The sequence below is a fragment of the Falco rusticolus genome, chromosome 10 (genome assembly GCF_015220075.1).
Source record: "Falco rusticolus isolate bFalRus1 chromosome 10, bFalRus1.pri, whole genome shotgun sequence".
Taxonomy (NCBI): domain Eukaryota; kingdom Metazoa; phylum Chordata; class Aves; order Falconiformes; family Falconidae; genus Falco; species Falco rusticolus.
Window position 1 is genome coordinate 15,636,913 of NC_051196.1, and position 24,300 is coordinate 15,661,212.

The 24,300-nt window shown below is 39.9% G+C and overlaps 1 protein-coding gene across 4 annotated transcripts in view; it reads right to left on the reverse strand.

Moving 5' to 3' along the window:
• The window catches only part of NELL1 (neural EGFL like 1), a 292,015-nt gene that overhangs the window by 48,232 nt on the left and 219,483 nt on the right, over positions 1 to 24,300 (reverse strand). For all 4 annotated transcript variants that reach the window (XM_037403130.1, XM_037403128.1, XM_037403129.1 and 1 more), the window contains one exon: positions 22,264 to 22,359. In XM_037403130.1, coding sequence (XP_037259027.1) covers positions 22,264 to 22,359 — 96 coding nt within the window. The remainder of the gene's footprint in view (positions 1 to 22,263; positions 22,360 to 24,300) is intronic.

A 24,300-nucleotide genomic window follows, 5' to 3' on the forward strand; every position in this document is an offset into this window, starting at 1 on the left:
CATGCCTCCTACTGTTCATGAGGTCAACTGAACATAATTGCAAACTAGGCTCTTGTTTGGATCTATTTTATTCACTTCTAAATTGGATAAGGATCTCTCTTCACCTTGTACTGGTGCAGTATTACCTAAACTCCTAAAAATCATGACAAATCACCTGTGAAGGTTCTTTCAGAAATAAGACTAATAACTCATAAACTTCGTCAAAATGAACAGGCGGGGTGGGGTGTGCTTTTGGATTGGAAAATAATAACTGCCTTTTAATTACAAGGCATTTCTAAGAAACTTTCTAATGTGAAAGAACAATGCTCTCGCATTAATTAATAGCTGGCTTTCTATGACAACTCTCCACGTTCATTTTGTCAATAGAACTACATTTTTCTCCAGCCCATACATAATCCTAAATGACAGTTAAAAAAAATAATTAAAAATTCTAATTTTCACCAGAGCTCTGGCAAAGTCAAAGGCCTGTGAAGGTTAGCTTTCATGAATTGTCTCCATGGGTAACCGGTCATTTTGCAATAGTTAGAACTGGATGATGGACACCTTGATATACTAATTTTTAACAACAATAATGATACTACTACATTCTTCTGTACTGTAAAGAAGCAGTATTTCAAGTCTTGTTCATTTTGACGTCTAAAATGCATCAACACATTGTCCAATTCAGATAGTTCTGAAATACCCACAAAATCAGAACTGACCAGAATTCTTGCAATTAAAGAAAGAAAGATATTGTTCACCACCCCTCTGTTACCAAGCCTCAGTCAGACCAGGTTAGACCTGTGGAACCTGGAAGCTTTGTGACCTGCCCAGAAAGCAGCTCTGCCCCCCACCCCCCCCACCCCTGCTTGCTCTGGGACTGAGCTTCTGTCCCCCTCCCCCAGAGAGGGGCAGCTCACTCCCACACAGCCTGAGCGGCGCCTTGCAGCACAAACAGGGCAGACTTGAGAATAAAACCTTGGTTTAGTCAGTGGCTGTGGGTTCTGTGCAAAGTGACATTTCTGTAGGATTTTCAAGTTAAAAATATGCCAATAACATACAAAACAGTGACAAAATGTACTTGCCAAGTCCCTGCTATTATTAGTATACTTAATACCCCATCCTTCAGCTAAACTTCCTGTGTTGACTGTGATCTTCTAAGGGAGCATTTATGCCAGTTCTCCAGCGCTGGAGTAGCTGAGGTTTGAACCCAAGCCATTGCTGCTCTGCCCACTCCACGCACGCCCCTCCAGGTTGCTTCTTCAGCAGTTTATCCCCCCCGAGCTGCTACCAGTTAGCTTTCCTTCACCTTTGTGGGTCAGATGGAAAGAAGATACAGAACGTAAAACCGCACACCCCGTGTACGGCAGCACATTTTACGCCGTTTCTTTAGCTCTCCCGATGCTCAAGTGGTTTGTTTAAACTTCACTAGACTGAAAGGTCTCCCAAAAATAGAAAAACACAGTGTTTCAGAGGAAAGGTTAAATCACAGTATGTGTTCTGTGCTCTGGGTGAGAAAAATATTCAAAAACTCCATCCATACCTGCTATCAATAAGTACAACAGTAATAACTGAATAATAACGTTTTACTGTCCAAAATATTCTAATTCAAAGCACCAGGAGAAATCATATGATATTCAGGAAATTACATCTGGCTCCTGATTAGCACAGCCAGTACTCTTGTGTTCTGTATCCTTGACTATAAAGACCAAACAAGCATAGTCTTATAGGATACATACAGAAGCTTGTGTGGTTTTATATACAGAGATTCAAGCTTAAGCCCTCCATAAATCTGAGATTATTCTCCTTCCTAAACAATATATATGTTACTCACAATAATACAGTAATTTGGCATGGCAAAATACAGCCGCCTTTTCTTTGGAAGAAAGGAATCCATCTGGAATGCTAATCAACAAGGAGGACAGTGCTTTCTGAAACTCAAGACCTACAAATCTCCTTGATATGGCTATCCTTTTTCATTATTTCTCTGTTATACGGTCTCAGACTAGATGAGGAAAGATCAACAGACAACCTGGGGCAGCCACAGAAACACAATAATCTTGTTTTCAGCAGAGGATCAAAACAAGCTTTGAGAAAACTAACTCTGAGTTTTATTTTCTTATAGAAGAAATGCATTTGTTTCCCAGTGTGCTTGAGCAGCAGGAGATCTATGAGCGACCAAAATAATGTGTACCTCAAGCCCAAAAGAGCCGTAATTTATTTTAGTCACAGAGCACAAGAAGCTGTCTTCACAATGAGGCCTTTTCCCACCCTTCCACAGACTACTTGCTGCATTTTAAGAACAGATGCACAAAAATACGTGGAGGATCATATCTAATTAGTATTTGTTGAAGTGCACATAGCATTCCCTGGGCATTATATGGATTTGAAACAATCTAAGCCTCTAGTTCAGCTGTCTGTTAAAGTTAAAAATATTTAAGTTAAGGTCTCCCTCCCTTTTTCCCTTTCTCCTATGCTGATTCTGTAAGAGAAGACAAATGCCAAACGCTGTTTATCTGCAGAGATTAACAACAGTCAAGGGTAGAGGAGATGAGCAAGAGAATCAAAAATAACTCAAATGCTCTGGTTCACCAAGAATGAAGCACACGAAATCAAGCAAAAAGATCAGTAAATAGAGTCATCATTACAACATTCTTAATCCAGACCCAAGCAGGCTCCACTACAGTTGAAAGTTGCCAGTCACAGATTGCTTAAAACTGATGAGGCTGCCTCATTTTATCAGTTACACGCCAACACATCCAATCCTCTTTTCTAAACCTGGAGAAAGCATCTCTCTTCTTTCCACTCTTGACAAATGAGTCTTTTCGCACCGAGGCAACAGCCTGCAGGAAAGTGAGCCACAATGAAGATTATATTCTCGTCAGTTCCATGATGAGCCACGCCTAACTCTACTAACAACCTCCTTTCAGTAAAAACAATTTCAAAGAGCAGCAGCCATAAAATCCACAATTTTCTGTGGCACAAACACCACACACTCACATAGGAGCTCACTGCTCACATATTTATGAGATGCTCGATTTCCAGATACACCCTACAAAATCTAACACAAAGTTTGCAGCAGGAGGAAACAGGGATAGCAGACCTTTGTTGACAAAGCGAATCACACAGACTCTTTTTGATTACAGGCCGATTTTTCATCTTACAGTCAGAAAGAAAAGAAGGATGAGGCAAAGAAGAAAGAACCATTATAGCTTGTATCAAAGGGTTTTGTATAATCCATGTTTTAGCACTAGTTTTCTTTCAATAAAAAAAAGAAAGAAAGAAAAGGATCAATAAAGCAGCTAAATATATGAGTGAGTGTAATTGGAAGCCAGAAGAAGAAACATCACACATGGGGTATGACAGTTCTTCATTTTGCATTGCTTTTGTAGAAGGCAAATGACAATTTCAGAGGAGTAGCTGCCATAGTACTCATGGAGGTGAACAATCTGGTTTCAAAGAATTGAAACTGTGAGAACGGTTTCAAACAGTTCTTGTTCAGACTTCCAGCAGTCAAACTACTGATACATCTCCTATGCTTTCTTTCTCGAGGCATCCTGTTCTAAGTTAGGAACAGATACAAATATCTCTCACACAATAAAATAGGGGTTAGAAAGCAGTACACAGTGCTGAAGAAATATCTCCCACAGTTCCAATTTCAAGAGAACACTCTAGAACTCTCACTGCTATTCTGTATGAGATGGCTTCTTGGTTTTCATCTCCATTATATCTTGCTCACATACACAAAACCCAGGCCAGGTAATAATGGGCCTCGATGAACACAAGGGGCAACTATGACCATGTCTGAATTTTTCTCCCCTGTAATGTTATTACTCGTTACCTGTTGTATCAGACTAATTCAACCACCAGTGAAGACACTTCCCTGTCAGTATGGTGGAAACAAGAGGTCACAAGATCACTACGAGAGCTTTCCTTAGGGGAGAAGTTAAAAATTGTCACGTTCATAATCTGACAGCTTGCTCCACCCTCTGTCTGTAGACTGGCAATTTAAAATTCCTCCCCTTTTGAACAGAGACATATATTCAAGCCGTGCTTCAGACAGGTCACACTGAGCAGCGTACGCACAAGCCGTAGCCAGCCTTTATCCCCAGTGGACAAAAACAACTGGTACAAAACATAGCATGAAAGTGTCGAGGAAGGCTGATGGCTCAAGTGACACCACACATAGGGTGTTTACCTGCCACTTGTGTGCATTATGTTGAGTCCTAACCATTTCTGTGGGTATTCTGCTGTCAGAAACTTCAGTTCTACTCAAAACGGGAAAACAAAAAGTCTCCAGAACTCTGAAGAATAAAGAAAATAAATCCAGGCAACTGTCGCATTCTCTGAGATAAGAGATGTAAAGCAAAGTGGTTTTTTCCCCTCGTAAAAATGTTGGGGCACAAGACTACACAGTTTTCTGTGCAAAAATGTATTATTTTCAGAAGTCTTGAAAGTCAATTATAGAATATTGTTTAATATTAGAAACAATATATAGCATTTGAAAGCATGACTTAATACTAATATATGTCAAGAGCAAATTACATTGAGTAAGAAAAGTCTGCCAAAACAGCTTGAAGTTAATGAAAAGGCTAATCAAAGGAAATACAAGTCTTTTAATTCTCAAACCTTGAATACTCATTGCAGAAATATCTTCAGCAACATATTCCTCTCTTGGTTTCAGTGCAAACAAGTAATATGGGTAGTGTAATACAAGGGCCTAAAAAGCCACACACAGATACACGCACAAAGTGGCTTTTGTTTTGAGATGATTTTCTATGACATTAAATTCTTGCCAGCTTTGTTATTTATATGCTTTTGATGTAAGCAGATTTCAGTAATAAAGACACCAGAAATGGAGGCAAGTAGCAGGCTAGTACTGTCTCTCTCAGAGTAGGGACCTATGAGAATCATATTCAGTAACATAAATTGCATTAGAGTGTAAACAAAATTTAACCCAGGTGAAATGAATAGAGCAGAAAATGACTGTATTAAATGAAGATGACAGGGTGGAAATGTTTTGTATAAGGATATAGCTCTATAATATATTCATAGCCAGCAGCATTAGGACAGTTCCACACCAGCAACAATTTCTCATTTTTAAACCTTTTTGCTAAAATAAATAATTATACCTGCTCATTGATTTTTAAAGAAAAGACTCTCCTTTTAAATATTACTAATCTGGGTTTTATACTGAATTCTAAATTACACTAAGTCATCCAATATATGGGTTGTTCACTTTCTTTAAAATCCAAAATTTTTTCACAGTATTATTCACTTGATAATTCTTACACAGTTACATGTTTACAGTCTGAAGCCACATTTGCAGTACATCATTTCAGAAATCCTCACATCTAAATGCTGTAATACTCTCAGTGTCACTGCTCAGAGCAAATGAACAATGAAATCAAAAGCTTGATCTATGATGCACCACAAGGACAGAATTATCTATGCTATATTATCTACATTTATGTGCATGACCACATAAATTCATCTATCAGAGGCAAGAGTTAAAAGAAAAAAAGAAAAGTAAAAATCACAATTCAAGAGCATCTTAGCTCTTTTCACTAGTCAATTACTATTCTTCAAGCATTGCAGACACCATCCTCAGCTCCACAGAAAAGGAATTCACAGTCCCTTCCAATGTAAGCCTACCCAACGTGCATATTTAGCCATTCATACAAACATCTAAAGGCATTTTATATTCTCATTATTCACATCTGGGTAAAATAATAAATCACGGAGAGAAGGTTAAATAGCTAACTAGAAACTGGTTTGCACCTTATCAGCACATTGTTTTCTTGTGGTGCTGACTTTACAGCTATGGAGGTGATCTTAGAGCAACAACATTTTGGTGAAGTGCCACAGGTCTTGGAAAAATCATGACACTGATATTGCAACTAACGGTGCTGCCTCTGACACCAATGCACACAGAATCACCAGGTGAAAAATACTATGAATTCTCTTTTCCTCACTTATTTTAACTTGATGGTGCACCCTTATGTCCTTTGTCAGCCATCTTCTCCCATCTAAGCCACTCTAAATGCATAAATGTGCACAAAGCCATACCACAGAAAACACCCAAAATTAGAATAATGAAAATATGATTGTTATTCCACTTCTTCACCACCGTTTAAGAATCCCTGCCCACGAAGGCTATGCAGACTTACCTGTGTGATTCTACAGAGCTAGGGTATGTCACTTCAGCACAGGTACACATTGTTAGAAACACAAGAAAAATACATCCAAAGCAGCTGACTATGTAGTATTTTCTTTGTACTGATCTCAAAATAGCAAACATATACAAAACCCACAAACTATGGTGTAGAATTAGTAATGTACAACTTAGATGCAGAAATCCTTGTTTTCTGAAAACAAGCAATGACCTACACCCCACAGTACACATATAATCCTACGTTAGTCTTGAGAGCATATTTTAGCAGTATTTATATTTACACTGAATTTAGATTAGATTATCTCACTTTCAAATTAATTTCTGGAAGTAACAGAATGCTCACATCAACACTGGGTATTTTTGAGAGGGAAGCAGAAGAAAAATAAATGATAATTCATGAGTACTGTGATTAGCTGCCAACATTTACAAGCAAATTTTGCAGTCCTTTCTCAGGATTTCTTACAAGACACATCACTTCAAGTCAAAGACAAGCTGTGTTATACGTATATTATATATTCACAAATTATATAGGTGCAACTAAAGGGGTTGCTTGTGATTTTCTTTCTGAAAGTAGGAAGAACCATGTACAGCCAAGTCAGCCCTTAATAATAATCAATTCATCTTTCCAGTATAACCTTGTCTTTTAAGGAGGCTTTACCCTGGCTTTTAAAAACCCAACGAAACTCAGTATGTTCTGCCTGGCTGTCTTAATGCAGCTGTGTCCTTGAAGATGACCTTACCAAATTCTCACGATCTTTACTCATGAAAGGGAAACCAAGACTCGTGATGACTTTACACCAGGTCTTTGTTCATCCTTGCCTTACAGTGCATCTTAGGAAAACAGTGCAAGGATTTTCACAGAAGAGATGATTACTCAGATCAACAAACAACTGTAATCTCCACCCTTTTTATACGACAAATTCATTAACAGTTGCTTCCAAAAAGGAAATAATCTTTATGTCCATAAATTGCCAATCCCTCATATTAGTGCTATTTTATATGGTACAACAAAAAAGGATGCTATTTTAAATTAACAGTATGACAATTGAGTTATGTTATTATGGTTGCCCTGCTCAAAATTGGAATCTACTGCTAAAGTCTGCTTGAAATATTTTTTTTTCTTATTTATAGGCTCTAAATGGGATTATAAACAGACTATACAGTCATATCTGAGGTAAGGCACTTCATACATTCTATGCTAGTAGGAGTTCTATGCTAACTCCTCAATTAACTTTCAGGAAGGTCAAAGTTTTGGGTTCCCCCCCCCCCCCCCCTTCTCCTATCCTTCTTCTATGCTGTAAAAATAAACTAGTAACACTCCAAACACATTTGAAGATGGTATGGTTTTCTACATATTATGGCTTTGTGTTAAGCAAGTTTCTGCTGCCTTACTTGTGGCAGCATTCCCAAACAATACAAATATTCACATAATGTGCCAATATATATGATATACACAAGACCAAAAGACTGGAATTAGACTCTCCATTCTTAGGTTTTGCTTCTGGTCTTTGGTTGGAGCGTTTTCTTCATGTCTCAAAACCACTACCTTTCCTTCAGTGGAAAACCGAAAACTGTTGTTGCTCATACAAGCAGTTTATGAAATTTCTCCTTTTTGTCTTTGATTGACACAAAATTATCCCCTTGATTCTTTCCTAATTTTATTTCTCATTTTGGCTTAGAAAAACTGTCCATGCCCTTTACATCTGGTGCTTAATATACAGTAGAGTGAAACCTGAAATCTGGAAATGCGAACACACTATATATGTTTCTTCAGCTAGATTGTATTTAGCATTCATGAAGAATCACACTAAATGCACCGAAGTGAGGTGTCTCCCACTTTTGTACAAGAGTCAGAGTAGCAATGTCACCTACATTATATTTCCCATTTTGGACGTTCCTTCTCCCTGGAAGCAATTCCTCCAAAGGAGCTACTGCAGTTTGTTTTTACAGTGAATCAGTTAACTGCTGAAACTATTCAGCAAATGGACTAGTAAGCGACCAATTTCATTTTGCTGATTGTAGCAAGACAAAGTAATGGATTTAATACAGCAGTTGATTTATTTACCATCCAGTAAGGAAATTGTTACTAGTACTAGGACAACCTACAACTTTAACAAAGAGATATGTCTTTTTGTGGCAACTGGACAAGTGAGCAGTGGACTACCTCCTTCTTGTGTAGTTTTTTTATTTAACCCTTTTTACATTTGTAAACTATATTACCATGGAGGCTCTGCAGAAATTTCCCACTGTCAAATCAGCGAGACAGACATTAGATATTAGGAAATTCTGGTCGTTATTGATCAAATTCTGTATCCTCAGTGATCTACCACCATCCCTCCCTACACATGGAAATGACTTTCATCTTGTTCAGTAATGAATACACCTAATAAAGCCTGCTGAGAAAAGATAGTGGGAGGGGAGATAGCAAAAAAAAAAAAAAAAAAAAAAAATCAAAGCTGTCTTCAAAAAAGAAACATATGACTCGTTCATCTCAAAGGGGAGGCCTTAGGAATAGCTAGGCATTATCATACTGTATCTGACTCTCTAGCCTATAAATGATTAATGGAACCGCTGAGGGAGTTATTGCTATCAGCACACACATCTCACAAACTGCATCAGCTGTGAACTCCATAAGAGTTAAGAAGAAACAAGATTTCAGATGAGAAAATGGCAAAAATGTCTGAGGTATGAATTAAGTCTACTTTCTCCATGCAGTTAACAGAAAGAACTGAAAAATTCTGTGTTGGACATTCCAAGGGTGAGAAAGAAAACAATTAAAGATGGGGGATAGAAAGACAGACTTTAGCAGGCAACTGAAATCCCCACCGCAAAAAGCAGCTTCCATTAACTGTAGGATTCACCATCTGCCTCGGTTGTAACAGACACAAAATAAAAAATCCCTTGTGGTATGTGGAAGGGTTTTTTCCTCTGTTTTTAATTCATTTTGGACAGACTAAGGCTTTCCAGAACTAAGGCTGTCACAAGAAGTGGACAGGACAGCTGTAGAAAGGGACAGAATGAGTGAGTATTTGGCAGGGAAAAAAGGAACTGTCCTGTCACGCTACAAAACTTCACTTTCTGCAGGGGCTGGCACTGCTCATGGGGCATTCCTTACTTGGTCTATAGTAAAGAGAAACAAACCGACCAAACAACACCAAAAAAACCACTTGGTCTCCTTCCAGGAAATGTAATCACAAAGAATTTCCAGAGAGAATTTGTTCCTTACATAAACCATTACCAATAGCTGAACACCTCCCTCCCACTGTAGCACCACCTGTGCTGCACAGCATCAAATGGGAACCCAGGAAATCTTCATAAAACATCTCTTTATTGGAATTCAGTCTTCATGAGTGGTCATGTAAGCAAGCAAAATACACATACTGGCCATACCTTCCGACTGACTGACAGCAGACCACTCTCAAACTTTGATAACACTCAAGAGAAGAACGAACCTCCTCATGTCTACAAAGCTATTTCACTTCCGAGCCTGCACACTTCCATGGGTGTGCAAGGTCCGTGGCCCAGCTTCAAGAGGAAGGAGAGACTCATCCTGGCTATTTGTTTAAATTACTATCCTGGAAATGAGAACAATCTATTTAACCTCTCAAACTGCAGAGTACTTAGTCATAGCCTGAGTTGGCAACAAAGCAGTAGGCTACTATAAAGAAGCTGTGTGGATGCAACGCATGCGAGGGTGATGCATGGGATCCCAGTCAGGGTTTGAGTGCCCCTCCTGCTTTTCTCAGCTCAGAGACCCCTGCTGTCTACCAGCTTACACTAAGAAGATGTGGTAGGCGTGCAAGAACCTGTAACTGGCCCTGGTGAGCTGTGCTGTCCAGATCAGAGGTATCACTACTTCCAAGACAGTACAATGAGAAGGACCGTGGATGAGCTAAGCTCACCCTCCCATACCTACATGCTTGTACTCCACCGAAGTGTCATTCCAATTTAAAATCATGTAATTGCTATCAAAAGCTGTGAGCATCTGTAACCTGCCACAGAAACGTAGCCATCTACGAAGTTAAGGCATGGGTGCCACTCCATGCTACCAGACGGCTACTTCAAGTAAGAAATTTCTCTGACTGACATTGCTAAAGAAGGCAGAATGTAATTACCTGAGCTGAAATAGGATACAGGTTCAACTGGATCTTTAATGACCAGAAGTGTTTAGGGCTTTTATTTCATGTCTCATTCAAAAGATAAATGAGTACCATTCCAAAGATTAGATTGCTAGCATACAGAGAATGTCTCTTCAGAAAAAGAAAAAAAAAAAAAATCAAATAAGAAAGGGGATTTCACTCTTTCACATAAAAGCTCCACCATTTATGTTTGTCTCTGAAATGACTGATCTACTTAGTAGATATTACACGTTGAAAGAAATAATTCAGTTGTTACACAACGTAAGTAGTAGAAAACTCGAACTATTGAACTGCCTGAGTTGCTAAATCAGAGGTTCTCTTTTTTAAAAGCAAAAAAAAAAATGATTGATGTATTTAGGAAGAATTCTATTTCTGCAAATGTGAAGGACTGCACAGATTTTTATCATAACATTATAAAAAGTTTGAGAATAACTTTGACACAATAGTTCCTTCAGGTTGAGCATGACTGTTACTTTAAAGCTACTTCAATCATAAGGGAGCTAGCAAAGAAAACATTCACCCAGAACAATTCAAGCTACTTTTATGCTTCACATGTACCTTACATTAAGCACAGTATTATTTTAACATCTTGCATATTCTTTCTCTGGGGACCACACACATGAACAAAAGCCTAACAAAAGCAACAAGAATTTGCACTGTGAGTTAGTGAGCTCTGAATCTTTAGTAGGTTTTAATGCCACACGCTCTAGGAGACAGATTCATAGACCCCTCTTCACACCCAACAGGTATTACGCCATTGATTTTTTTGATATTTTATCAGGCATAATATTCTGGATCATTTGCAAAAAGTCCACAGTGAAGGGGAGGTTTTGGGTACATCATGTACTTTCTGCAGCAGAACCGATACATCACTATCAAACAGACCGCAGACAATAAACCCGTTTCACCTAACACAGAAAAAGCTTTGGGAGGGAGGAAAAAAGATTATGTAAAGTTCCTAATCAGCAAAACTTCTGATATTTAATTTCTCCTCTGTACATACATGAGTACAATCCTAAAGAAAAACTTGTTTTCTTGAGTCCACACACTGATACCAATTTAGTAGAATTTGCAAAGAGCCACCGCCTTCTGTTGCAGGCTTTTCTTTGCTGTGGTATTGTATAACAACCCGATTCTGCAGTCTTTCAAGAGCAGACTAGAAAACCATGGGTGCTACTCTTACAAAAACAGATATCCCAAAGGACTGAAATTCAACACAATTTTAGATGTTACAGGGGCTACCTCAGTGAATAAAGAAAGGAAGACACTCCCTTCAGTGAGGGTTTAAGTCACATTTTCACCCTGACTCCTAAAGCAAAATAATTGGATTAGTTATCCTCATTGAACATAAGCTGCAATCTACGTAAGTCACATGAGAAAGTGATTTATGCCATTTTATTTGCCTTCTGAGGATTACATGGATGGGGACATGACCTCTTCCTCTAAATGTCAGCCCAATAAAAGCAAGTAGAGGTGGCTATTGCTTTTGTGGTGATCAATTTCTATCAACATGGGAAAAGATCTCGCTGGTTGCATTTTGGGGGGTTTTCCTGTTGCATTAGTTCCACCAGCTTAAAGCAATCTTCTCGTACCATAATTTTTCAGAAAAAAAAATATCTTAAATTAAAAATGAACAAATGTAGGAAAACTGATGTGTTGTCAGATTTAAATACACAATAACCTCTACAACATCAGCCATGTTTTGCTCTATTCCTTTAACTCTTCACATTATTTCTCAAAAGAAATTGTATGCTGATGCTGGTTCTGATGACTGAGGCATGCTTTCTCTCATTACACCTCGATTAACTTCAATGAGAACACTCACGAAGTATGCCCGCATTTACTGTACTAAACTTCAGCAGAAACGTGGCTCTAGAGAGTAAAATTCTCACTTGTACTTATTTTCTAATGGAACTGAATTCTCTGCCCAGTTTGAATGGGATCTTGCTCCTAGATTAGCTAGTTAGATTTGTACCATAGATCAAGGAGTTAAAAATGGCATATTTATCATCAGTAACTGCAACTAACACAGCTTGTTCCACATAAAACCCCCACTCTAAATGCTCTTTTATTTCACTAGAGCCATTTGTTTTTCATTTCACTTTATTCAATTGCACCAGATCGTAAGGCTTCCACTCAGGTGAAATTCCCACTGAGGCAGAGAACTTCTGTCTTAAAAAAAAAAACTCTCTGCACCTGCTCTGCACATCTCAGAGTTTTATTTCTAGGTTATCAGCAAATTTAAACATTCATGGTTGGTTCTCCACTCCAGAGCAGGCTATTAATAAGAAAAAGTAAGGTGGCAAAGAGCTTATTAAACACAGTAATGTCCCCTAAATACTGCCTGTAGTAGGACAGACTGAGGCAGGTTTTATTTAATATTTAGTTAGTCCACTACCATTCTCCTTAGAATTAATATGTTTTTCATGGTCGTAGGCATCTGCCTGGAAGAACCAAAAAAGGGGGTCAGAATGTCCCGACAAACTAGGTTATAAAATTAGCGTTACTGGTTACTGCACTGCATTCAAAGCAGACTACTTGGGGTTTTTTAATTAACCACAGTAAAATGAGACATGGTTTGTAGTTAGTTCATCATGAAGTAGGTACTTTAAAGCAACTGTCTTTTCTGTACAGCTCACATCACAAAAAATGTTTCATAAACAGAAACTTCTCAGTTGCAAAATGGAAAATCCATTAATGTATTAATGTATCTTTTTGCTCAAACATAAGTATTTGCTCGCATTTTTGAGTTCTTTGGGGTTCTTTGTTTTCCTTAACGTATTCGACAGTGATTCTGCCACTTGAAACAAATTTAAATCTCATTGCCTGGGTCCTAAGAACCCAAGAGGACACTGCAGCAGATAGGACCGCACAGAAGGTGTGGGAGATGCCCCTGGTGATGAACCGATGAACGCGAAGTCAGGGACTGAGCACTTCATGGAAGGGCCAAAGCAACAGCTCGAGCAAGCCTTTTGCACAAAATCTGGCTCTGTAGGCTGTGGGCTGTAGCTCAGAGGGAACATGGGGCTTTTGCATTCAGAGCTTCAGAGTTTACTACTGCTTAGTTTACCTGTCTCTTTCTAAACATGATGTTCCTCTTGTAGTACATAATTAGAACTTACGGATGACTGAACATTTAACACTCTGTGTGTATGAGCAGCCAAAACAAACAAAGAAAACAGGAACAAACAAACCAACCTCTCCCCCAGTGATTTCCAGGTGCTAAGTGGAGGGCAAAGCGAGGCCCCAGCACGCTTTGCTCTCACAAAAGACAGGCACCTCCTTTTTGCTCATGAATACTGCCCTCACCGCTGCACTGTGCTCTGCAGCTTCCAGGTACGTGATGGAAACAAACCAGACGAACATCCCTCTGTTTGCATACCTACATCCAACGTAGGGAAATGCACCTTATCCTTCTGACCTGCATCCCTCTACCACCAAAAGGCAAGTTCTCCATCACAAAGGTTAAGTCACTGCGTGACAGTGCCCAGGTGGTGTAAAGGCATAGGAGCCTTGTCTTTGCTGGGACGCTCACGAAGGACCAGGGCGTGCAGCAAGCACAGCCCCAGGGAAACACGAGGAGTCTGGCTTTACTTCCCTCTTCACTTTGTGCTTGACGTTACTCCGAACCAGACAATGGCTGGCTGGCTCCACTGGCTGCTACACGCCGCTAGTGTCACGGAAATGGGGAGACATGGGGGCTCACAGAATATGTTCAGGGGAAGGATGCTTGCAGAGATGCTCAAACTGGTACCACTCACATAAACAATCACCTAAACAATGCTCTTAGACTCATACATTTTCTTGAAGTTCACAGAGTTTATGCAGCCTTGCTCTGTGAAGGGCCTTTTGAAAATCCAACTTGGCTCTGGCAGAGGGTGTCTCTCATGTGGAACCTGACTGACCCAACCACTGTATTCCAATGCACTAAGGAGCCATTTTGATTTAAAACGGTTCTGTGAAAGCTATGCTTATTAGTCCTCACCATATCAAAAAGTCTATTTTTAACATATATTCAGTTGGATCACCCCATACTGCTACAAGGACCACTCATCTCTAATTTTAAGATGATTGCTAACAGCTCTTTAGGAGATTGAACACAGGTTACTATCCAACACTTTGGCAGGGTACCTGAATCTAAAAGAGATGGTATAATTTTATTTGGAGTTTCTCCTTCTGTTAATTGCTTCTTTATCTCCAGAGGTCCAGGGGAGCTATCAACCTCATCCTAAGACTCCTGCTCTTTACCTTCATTTCCAAAGCACTTACTGTCATTTTCTTTTTAGATTTTTTTCATTGCCTGCTTTTCAGCAAAACAGAAAAAATGAAGGAGTCAAATCTATTGCTCTGTAATAAAAGGAAGACACAAAGCCAATGACTTCATGAAACCAGATTAGTTAATTTCTTTAAATATCCCAAGTATTTTCAGTTCACTACTGGGGTAACTAAAGAATAATAGAACATAGCAGCTATTTCTGTAAGCTCTATGGTAAGTTCTATAGTGGGTCCTCACAAGATATTAAATCCAAGAACATCCAGGAACCAGAACACAAAGAAAGATGGCATGCCAGGACACCATCTAAAGGTATTTTTCTTAATGTTTAAGGCAAGGGAATAAAGATTTTAGAATCAGTTTGGATCTTACATGCACTATGAAGTTTGATCAACTGAAATTACCTCCTGATTACACTGGTTTGCATGAATCCAAATGCAAATTAGAAGTCAACTGACTATATCATGTTTTTCTTTTGTCTAAATAAAACCACATCCTTAAGTAATACCTGACGTGTCCTTCTGGCATATAGACACTGGTCAGGGTGAGGTCGGGGAATCTGAGTGGAGAAATGGAGAAATTCAAACTGTAAGAACCCAGAGTAGCAAGCATAAGCAATATAGTACTGCCCAATTTCTAAGTGCAAGCTTTGGGGACCAAAGGCAGGGAAAGACTGACACAGTTTCTGTGACTTAAAAAAAAAAATACTCTAATTCAGAACACTATGAAGGAGATATTTTATCAGGTGGTGGACTGACCCTGGCTGGACACGAGGTACCCACCAAAACTGCTCTATCACCCTCCTCCTCAGCTGGACAGGAGAAAGAAAATTTAACAGAAGGTTCATGGGTCAGGATAAGGAGGGAGATCACAAATTACTGTCACAGGCAAACCAGACTCTAATCATGGAAATTAGTTCCATTTATTACTAATCAAATCAGAGTAGGGTAATGAGAAATAAAAACTAAATCTTATAACATCTTCCCTCCATCCCTCCTTTCTTCCAGGGTTCACCTTCACTCCCGATTTCCTCTTCCCTCCTCCCTCAGAGCAGTGCAGGAGGATGGGGAAAGGGGGTTAGGGTCAGCTCATCACACACTGTCTCTGCCACTCCTTCCCCTTCAGGGGAGGGCTCCTCACACTCTCCCTGCTCCAGCCTGGGGTCCCTCCCACGGGAGACAATCCTCTACACACTCCTCCGGCGTGAGCCCTTCCCCCGGCCGCAGCCCCTCACCCCCTGCCCCGGCGTGGGTCCCCCCCGGTGGGTGCCGTCCTTCAGGCCCAGCCTGCTCCGGCGTGGGCCCCCCCGGGTCACGCGTCCTGCCAGCGACCCTGCCCCAGCCTGGGCTGCCCAGGGGGTCACAGCCCCGTCGGGCACCCCCTGCCCCGGCGTGGGGCTCTGCCCCCCCCGGTACCCTCCGTGGGCTGGGGGCACAGCCTGCCCCGCCGGGGGCTTCCCATGGGCTGCCGGGAACCTCTGCTGCGGCGCCTGGAGCCCTCCTGCTCCTGCTGCACCGGCCTGGGGGGCGGCGGCGGAGTTGCTCTCACACGGTCCCCTCCTCTCTCTCACTGGCACAGATCTTTTAGATTTGTTTTTCCCCTACTTAACACGTTATCCCATAGGTGCTACCACCTTCGCTGATGGGCTTGGCCTTGGCCAGTGGTGGGTCTGTCTCTGAGCCGGCTGGCATCGGCTCTGTCGGACACGGGGGCAGCCTCTGGCAGTTTCTCACAGAAGCCACCCCTGCAACCCCCCTGCTACCAAACCCCTGCCACACAAACGCAATATATATGACCACAAATCATATAAATAATAAAACATTAGTGTGTTAGAACCATTTGCTATCTGGAATGTCAAGATATCATCTCAGCTAACATGAAAGATTAATATAGCAGATATTCCTTTCATTACAAACAAACAAAAATACATAGACTCAGACACCTGAACACAAGAAATAAATAATAAAGCAACATAAAAATATCCCTTGGGAAAAAAAACCCACAACACACCACCAAAAAAACCCACACTGCAAGCACAGCGTCTTCTTAGTATTTTTCCTGGCTTCTAAAACTGAACTGTTACGGTGTATGAGGCAGTGTAAGCACTACAAAAGTGAGCCCAGTTTCCTTATGCTATGGTCAGCTTGGGGGATGAATGGTGTTCTTGGTCTGGGAAATTTCACTTTTCTCTGGCTTGGCAGTATGAGATAGAACATCTTTTTTCTTCCACTGGGAGTTACTTGTTGATTTGCAGACAGATGTCCCCTTGATCCTCAGAGACAAACGTAACCAGATTTTTCTAGTAGATATTCTTTGATCTATTCCCTGATATCTTTACAAATGACAGCTTTGTTTCTTCTATCACATTAAGATGTCACCCCTTGCCATTTTGCAATAAGTACCGCTGGGGCAAAGGCTGTAAACAGCTTGGCAGCAAATGGAGCAGGGTAACCTCAGCCACCTGGAGCACCTGCCTTCCCTGGATCTGTCACACCCTCAGGAGTGTCATATCAACCACAACCACTGTTTTCTGTAATGAGCTAAGCATCATTCACTTCACCCCTCTTATCTTACACTATACTGGCTTTGCTTCACCTTGAAATGAGAGGCTTTAGAAAGAATCTCGTGCAAAGCCTTGTGCCCACAACTGCACAGCTGGTTCATTTCCCAAAATAAACCTTGCTTCCTATTTTATAAAAGATCTTAGATAGAGAAAGGTAGGGAGTTTTGACATTTAGCTTAGCATACTCACTGAAAAATCTTTCTCCACTTTGCTTCGGTTTTTATTCGCTTATTTTTTTAAACCAGGTTCCTCAACTTAAATGTCTTTGATAGCTACACACCTAAAGATTTATCCAGCTCAGGAATCAAAGAAATAGCACACAAATACACAAATACAATTCTCACTTTTCCTTTTTCTTCCCCCGCCCCCCCCCCCCCCCCATCTCTAGGGCCCAAAGCAATGCAGACTGTAGAGAGTTTTACCCAAAGGACTGCAGAAGACAATATATTCCAGAAGAAGCAATTTAAGAGATGAGTACACAAAGAAGCATGCAGCTTCTTGGACAACAACTCCAGATGCTGCCAACTACTATGAAACAAAGCAGCTAAAGACTCCCTCATTTTCATGACATACATATGACTTATCCAACCTCACGATATAAGCACGTTTTGCTATACACGTGCGAAATCCAAGATTGCACTGAAAAATCCATATGTAACACTGCAAATGTTGATTTTATTATTTTTTTCCCCACTTGCAATATAATTATTGGGATTCAAAGCACATTTCTCAGCCACTGCACATACTGAAAAATGATGTCTCACCCCAACATCAGACAATCCTTTGTATGCACAGTCCAAAACTACACCAAAACATAACCCCAGTAATTATCACATTGTAATACTTTGCTGCCGTGTCTTACCCTTGCTTCTGACTGTTTACAATCAGCAAGTAATTTGACAGCACTCTATCATTCTGTGAGAAAATGCTCTCCAGCGTTTTACAAAGACCATAAATACACATGCAGCTACCACAAAAATATTTACCCCTCTGAGCTCCAGCCTACACAACCCCCTTCTAATCTACCAGCAACACATTGCCCATTCATTGCGTACCGGCTCAGCAGCTGTCATGAGCCCAGGGAGCAAAGATATGGCGCAATTGTTTTGAATCTCTTTTCGAGGCGAGGCCCCACCCCATCAAAAGCCCTCCTGCATCTTTTGGAAAAAATATTGCACTTTCCTTGACTTGCCCCTAGTTGGGAACGCACTGCTTCAAACGTTTCTGCCTTGTCCTGATTATTGCCCGGAGTAATCATTTTACAGACGGATACCGTAGCTAACTGCCCTAGCTGAAACTTCTGCCACCACTGGTCACCGTCCCACAGCTGTAGAGAGGTTGGTACGTATTTCTTAGGCCCACACAGGGGACTCTACCTCATGTAGGTAGATATTCGAGGAATGCCTGCAGCTTCTAGGCACTCAATCATCCGTTTATTCCTGCCTTTGATATCACAGATTGTCCTGCCTAACTCGTCCTCACCACTTCATCAGTGGCAGTAGTGAGTAATATTCCACAAATACAGGAATAAAGGTGAATCCTGTCTACAAAACCAATGTTAAAACTTCACTGACCTGTGGCTCATCCACGGAGATAGAAAAGCAGCTCAAGGAATGAAGGGATTATTCTTTTTTTAATATTGCAAAAACAGGAGATGGAGAAAACATCACTGGACAGAATATTAGGGCATTGGAGCCCATGCTGCCAACAACTCTTGCAGAGTACTGTGTTTGCATTCCTCCCTGCACACCAAAATGTCTCTCAGAAGCCTTTAACAGGGATCCCTGCCAAGGGTGCACCTGGGCTTAAGCCAACAGTGTTACATACAGTCAAGGATGTGTATCTCCAGCTCAGCCCCCAGGCACGTACATGCTGGAACATTACAGCAACGTCAGCAAAAATTCTAAGGTAAAAACTTTGTAGCACAGGTATCACAACTGCATTAAATATGATCACAAATGGTAATGATCACAGAGATCATTGATTTTAGCTCTGGCCGGCTAAACACAAAACAAACAAACAAACAAATTGATTGGAAGATAGAAGCAGATCCTAAACAGAAAATGACAAAAATTCTCTAAGAAGCATCAAGCAATTACTTAAAGAAACAGCATTATTATAAAGAATGGATGGAAGGAGGAATTTCTTGACAGTATCTCTGGATATCGATTTGCAGTTCACCTTCAAAAAGAAAAGGAAGCCCCACAACTGTTACAATGATTCCTCATTTCAGGCAAAGCAACTGGCAAGAGGTAATTCTTCTTAGCAGTGTGTTGAATTATGTATTCATACATAAGCCTTAAACGTGTATTTTAATTTCACCTGAGTAAATTACCAACATAAATCCTACCCTTCTCAAATACCTCTGAATTTTTAATTAACCTAATATCATCATTTCAACCAGGCAGTCAGAAACGATGAGTAACATGATTCATATTCAGAAGTAAACACACCTGCTTTTCAACAACATTTCTAATTACTGGTTTGTTTTATCCCTTACATGATGCTGAAGCCAGTTTGGGTCATACTGGTTCTAGCTGGTGACGAGTCCTTTCAGCTCACAAATAACACAGAAGGAGTTGCCCTGTTGATGGTTTGAAGGACGTTTTTAAATGCACTGTGGCAAACAGAATACATAACCAAAACACATCATTTTACTTCTGACATGCATCAGTTCACCATGAGCTTCCAGCAGACAAAGGTCTACCAGGTACATTTAAGCTCTGATTTAAAGTGATTTCCCACCCTTTCACTGTCTTCAGTCCATGTCATAATGATTGAAGGAGTGCTACCATATGTTAAATATAACAAAGTGCTTATTTCTAACATTACAGACAACAGGGGGTAAAAATATATATACATCAATCAGACAAACGTGATTTTTGAATACTTTAAATATCCTTTAAGAGACTATAAGGGAAGTCTTTACTGAACTGCCTCCTTTTCCCCGACAGCGCTACATCTTCAAGGAGCAAGCCGGTAAGCAAAGGGAAGCCTGCTTTGAAGGTGGTTCATCACCTTTCTAGTCCAAGCATTTAGTTTTTCCAGGACATGCACCTTTACAAGGCTGAAGCAGTTCCCACCGATATCTGATATGCACTTAGCCACTGAAACATGCATATGACGTAAGATATATCTGCTGAAGTTTTCAAACTCTCTAACACAACTAAAATGTGACAACTTCTCATATGCAAAGTCCTGTTCATTCTCAAACCAGTTTGCACATCAGATTTCTCAGTTACCACCGTTAGTTTCACTTGTAGCCACTGGTAAATCCCACACGTCTTCAAAAAAAAAAAATAAACCTCCTTCTGGTTCAAATCATATAGATTTTACACACAGGAGCTAGCTCCCTCCGACATCTACCTCTAAATTTCTTGATATAATGAGAGTACCATGCCTGCCATGTTTCCTTTACTCTGCGTGCTAACTCATATTTTAAATCAAAACAATATAAAAGACATGAAAAACGTAGGAGTCAACAACAGTTATGGCATCCATTTATCAATTTTAAACCATCGCTTCAGAAGTTTAAAAACTCTGTGTTCTAGTTATGAAAGTCCCTTTACAGCTCTAAGAAAAAAAGAGTGTTGTAAGATTCTTGGGTGAAAGAAACAGAGGCAGCCGAGCTGAAAGCTGACCTAAAGACCCTGGCTGCCTGGGTAGGCTGGGCACCTCGGGCAGTGCAGGTACTGGTGCTGCGGTACCTTATTTTCACACCCCTGGCATCCTGCATCCCTCTGATTAATAGACATTTTAGAAAGGAATGAGCAAATTCTACATGGGACAAGGTAACTAGCAGGAAGGATTGGAGGCTGGGGAGCTGTGCTAGGTGGGGCTCTGAGGCAGAAACTACTTGTATTACTTCCTCATGTATATTGCCAGTACTTACTCCTGAACATCAGGAGGCTTGGGAGCTTTTGTCTATTTAGAACAAATAAGCCAAAGGCTATAGGCAAAAAAGATGCAGTACTCAAATTTATTCAAGACGATATGAAAATATTAACGTCCTAGTTCATTCTTAAATAATTAGAAACAATGCTGACAACTGGAAACTGAGGGATTTTAGTATGCAGTCATTTGAGTCCATCCATAAAAAGCTTTCACCGTTTTCAGAAGCTACTCAAAGGAGATTTGTTGCCAACTGGGCTTAAGTTACTTTGTATTATAATAGAAAAGCAATGTATAAAACAGATACTGCTACACACAAATTACTGAATAACCTCTGGGAAACAAGAGGCTCCAGTGATTTAACTTATCCTTTAACAGTTATTTCTTGGTTTTCCTTTTTTTTCCCCCCTCATGCTTAAAAAAAACAAAAACAAAAAAACTTCATCAATCATAATCTCATACATACTCGATAGTGCAACCTGCATTAACAATCCACTTTATTTCCGCCAGTAAAGGCAAGTGAAAAATATCTATTAACAAACACGCAATGCAAAAAAGCCTCTATCATTGGGTTAAGTGAAATACAACCGCAATAAATGCCAACCAAAATAAAATCCCAGATCTGCTGTACAAAGAATCTAGTTAAGAGTCCTACATGAAATTCTGTAAGATGCCTTCCTTCTCATTTAAGGTAGACAACAAACCAGATCTTTATGAAACAAACAGAAGGTGGGCCTGTGAAGCTGTCAGAAGCAAATCTTGAAAAAAATCTAGGAAAAAGGCACAATCCCACTGTCACTAGTGAATAGGCTATGGTTCTATGACAATCGGTGGCCTCAGTGACTTAGAAACAAATCAAACCTTAAGGATTCAATAACTTTAAGTGAAAAGCAAGCATCCAAATTCCAGTCTAATCTGCACAATATATTCAGAAGCAGCAGAAAGTAACCTTGAGCTTGCATCACAGGAAATAGGTGGAGTAATTTTTTTTCATTTGCCATCCCTTCTAATTAACTAAAAGCGTTCACTAGAAGCAAAAGCAGATTCACCCCTGAATGTCTAAAACTTTCCATGTTTAATTTAAGACTAGCTTTCAGTTAGGAAAAGGCAGCTATGGAACACAGATCTTCAATGAAGAGAAAATATCAAGCAGAATGAATGAATAGTAAGTAATTATTTCTTAATACAGCATATCATATTTCTCATTATGAAAGAAGGCGGCATGTTTCAAAAAGAGCTTTACCTTTCTCACAGTGACTTCCTGTGAATCCAGAAGGGCAGACACATTTGTTAGGGGCTACACAAGTTCCACCATATCTGCACCCTTCTTCACAGAACGCTGAAAAAGAAAAGGTATAGGTGGGTACCACTTAATTTGTTTTAATTTTAGCACACATTTGCAAGATACTAAGAAAAACATCTAAATTCTAGGCAATTAACAGAATTCAACTTATTAAAATTCAAACCCAAAGAGAAGTAACTCACTTAACATGAGGAGAAACCTCAGATTACACCGTAGGCAAACCACCTCACCAATAAAAGATTAATAACCATCTGGAAAAAGAAGAGTGGGGGGGAAAATAGATCGTACAATTTTAATGGGGCTGATCTTTCAGTTATACCCAATATGAATATTACAATGCTCTGGTGAACCGCAGAAACCATTCTGGTCAGATGGTGTTAACTACTTTGTTTCTCACTTCTATCAAATACACTTTATTAAAACGTCTGTAAACCCATACTGTTTTCCAGGGTTTTTTTCTTTATTTATTTTTAAGCTTAAAGTACATTTTGTGGAATCAAAAAATGAAACAGGATGAGGGTCATGATTGAAAACAGAGGAGAAGGGCTCAACCACAAGATAATGCCTCTTGCTGAGGTGTGATTCCTGACAGAGCAAAACACAAGTACTTTAGAAGTGTATTTGCACAATAATCAGGATTGGAAACAACTGATGGGTCTCATATCTTTTCTTGCAAGCACTGTGTGGTGTTTCTTTCACTTACAGCAGGTTTAGCAGGAAGTCCACTAACTGCAAGAAGTATGCTTGCAATTTAATCTTTTGGGGTTTCGGTTGGTTGGGTTTTTTTTCTGTGTGTACGTGTGTACAAGCAGCCAAACTGAGGTAAGAAGAGGAAAGGAAACGACAAGCATCAGGGCACAATCTCTTTGGTACTGTTAACTCAAGTAAGACCTTTGCTAAGACTAAGAGCAGATCCTATCCACAACATACTCCCCACCCTCTCCTAGATATTTATTGAACTTCACAAATTACTCAGTGGGTTTGACTGCACTTATGAGGGAACTTACAATTAATATTTAAACAGCAGCTCTCTGCATCTAAGCTAATAACAGAATTGCAAAGTGTTTCCTGCAAGCTAAAATCACAGATGGAGTGTTGGCAAAGAGACGTTACAAATGCTGTGAAAAGGCTTAAAGTGCTAGATAACAGAAGAAATGTTTAAGATTTATTTTCCAACGCACTAAAAAGAAAAATAAAGTGAATAAAGTACTAAGCATTAAAAAGAATGTTTTGCAATTGTTAACCACTTAGAGGCAAAAAAGCACATAATCATATCTCTCGACTGAATTGATAGATGGATCTGCCTTACTCTAAACACGTAATTCATGGCATGCCATACTGTTTTATGGAGGACAACACAGAGAGAAGAACGCTAAAGTGGTTTAGAGAAGATGGTAGTAGAACATCATAAGCTCTCCCGTGACTGGCACAAGGCAGCGGTGTGGAGAAAGCATGATTCGCGCCCAGTAATTCTGCCTGCCCACCAGTGCATGCACCCTATATGGGAATCTTCTGAAATATCTCTATTTTGAAACCAGTCAATTTCTACTGTATGGGGAAAAGAGAAATATAGTTTAAGAGCAGCATTCTGTGATTTTTTGCATATAAATATTTGCAGAAAAGTATAACTGTGCAGAAAGTTGAAAGCACTAGTATGAAATACACAGCTGGAAAATATATGAAAACCACGATGAGACTCAAAAGACTCCCTCTGGAGCTCTTGAAAGCATGTTTGCTCTTTCCTAGTCTCAGCATTCTCAGAGAAGGTGCAAGTTAAATTCTTCATCTACATTTTTTCTGGTTTGAAATTGAGAGTAAGCAGAGAATTTCATGAGGTAGTAATACATTTCTGCATGACATCCAAAGAACTAGAATTTGCAGCAAAGCAGATATAAAAGGCAAAAAAAAGGAAAATACTGGCAAAAAAGCAAATAGTTCATCCACAATATATGCCACATTGCACTGGGAAAGAATTAC